Source organism: Condylura cristata, unplaced genomic scaffold (genome assembly GCF_000260355.1).
Source record: "Condylura cristata isolate star-nosed mole 26May11 unplaced genomic scaffold, ConCri1.0 scaffold00034, whole genome shotgun sequence".
NCBI lineage: Eukaryota > Metazoa > Chordata > Mammalia > Eulipotyphla > Talpidae > Condylura > Condylura cristata.
Genome location: NW_004567135.1, coordinates 160,959 through 161,492, shown reverse-complemented (window position 1 = coordinate 161,492; position 534 = coordinate 160,959). Strand labels below are relative to the sequence as shown.

Here is a 534-nt window from a genome sequence, read left to right as displayed (position 1 = left end):
CGTGCGCGAACCCGGGCGCCGCCGAGCCGAGCCCCAGCGCGGTCTCACTACCTTTTCTTCTTCTTCTGTTCCTTCCTTTTCAGTTTCTCCAAGTCCTTCTTGGCCAGGTCGATAATCTCGATGGTCTCCTTGTCCGAGGACAGGACGGGCGAGAAAGCCGCCGGCCCGCCGAAGTACGGGGCTCGCGCCGCCGCCCGCGTCAGGCTCCGGCGCAGATTCTCGTTCACCGCCTCGCTCTCCAGCAGCTTGGCCCTGCAGGAGAAAGTGTATTGAAGTAGCAAACGCGGTTTCTGTTTTAGCAAAAATCCCACAAAAACACTCCAGACCCCTCCCTCCTACCCTCCGCCCCAAACCCCGGCCCCACGACCGCTCCCCACCCCCCACATCTCCAAGGCCCGCCCCGAGCCGCACCTGAGGTCCTCGATTTCCTTGATGTAGCTGTGGATCATGTTGCTGACCTCCTCGTTCCCGTCCCCTGGAGACGACACGCGCTCAGGACGGGCCTCCCGGAGCCAGGGGGTGGGCGGCAAGGCC

General features: G+C 63.7%; 1 protein-coding gene across 1 annotated transcript in view; it reads right to left on the bottom strand.

Annotated features, from left to right (window-relative positions):
- Positions 1 to 534, bottom strand: part of LOC101635415 (kinesin-like protein KIF21A) — a 73,323-nt gene that overhangs the window by 62,204 nt on the left and 10,585 nt on the right. Inside the window, exons 9-10 of the mRNA XM_012732265.1 lie at positions 412 to 475; positions 52 to 252 (exon numbers count right to left, since the gene is read on the bottom strand). Of these exons, the coding sequence (XP_012587719.1) occupies positions 52 to 252; positions 412 to 475 (265 nt within the window). The remainder of the gene's footprint in view (positions 1 to 51; positions 253 to 411; positions 476 to 534) is intronic.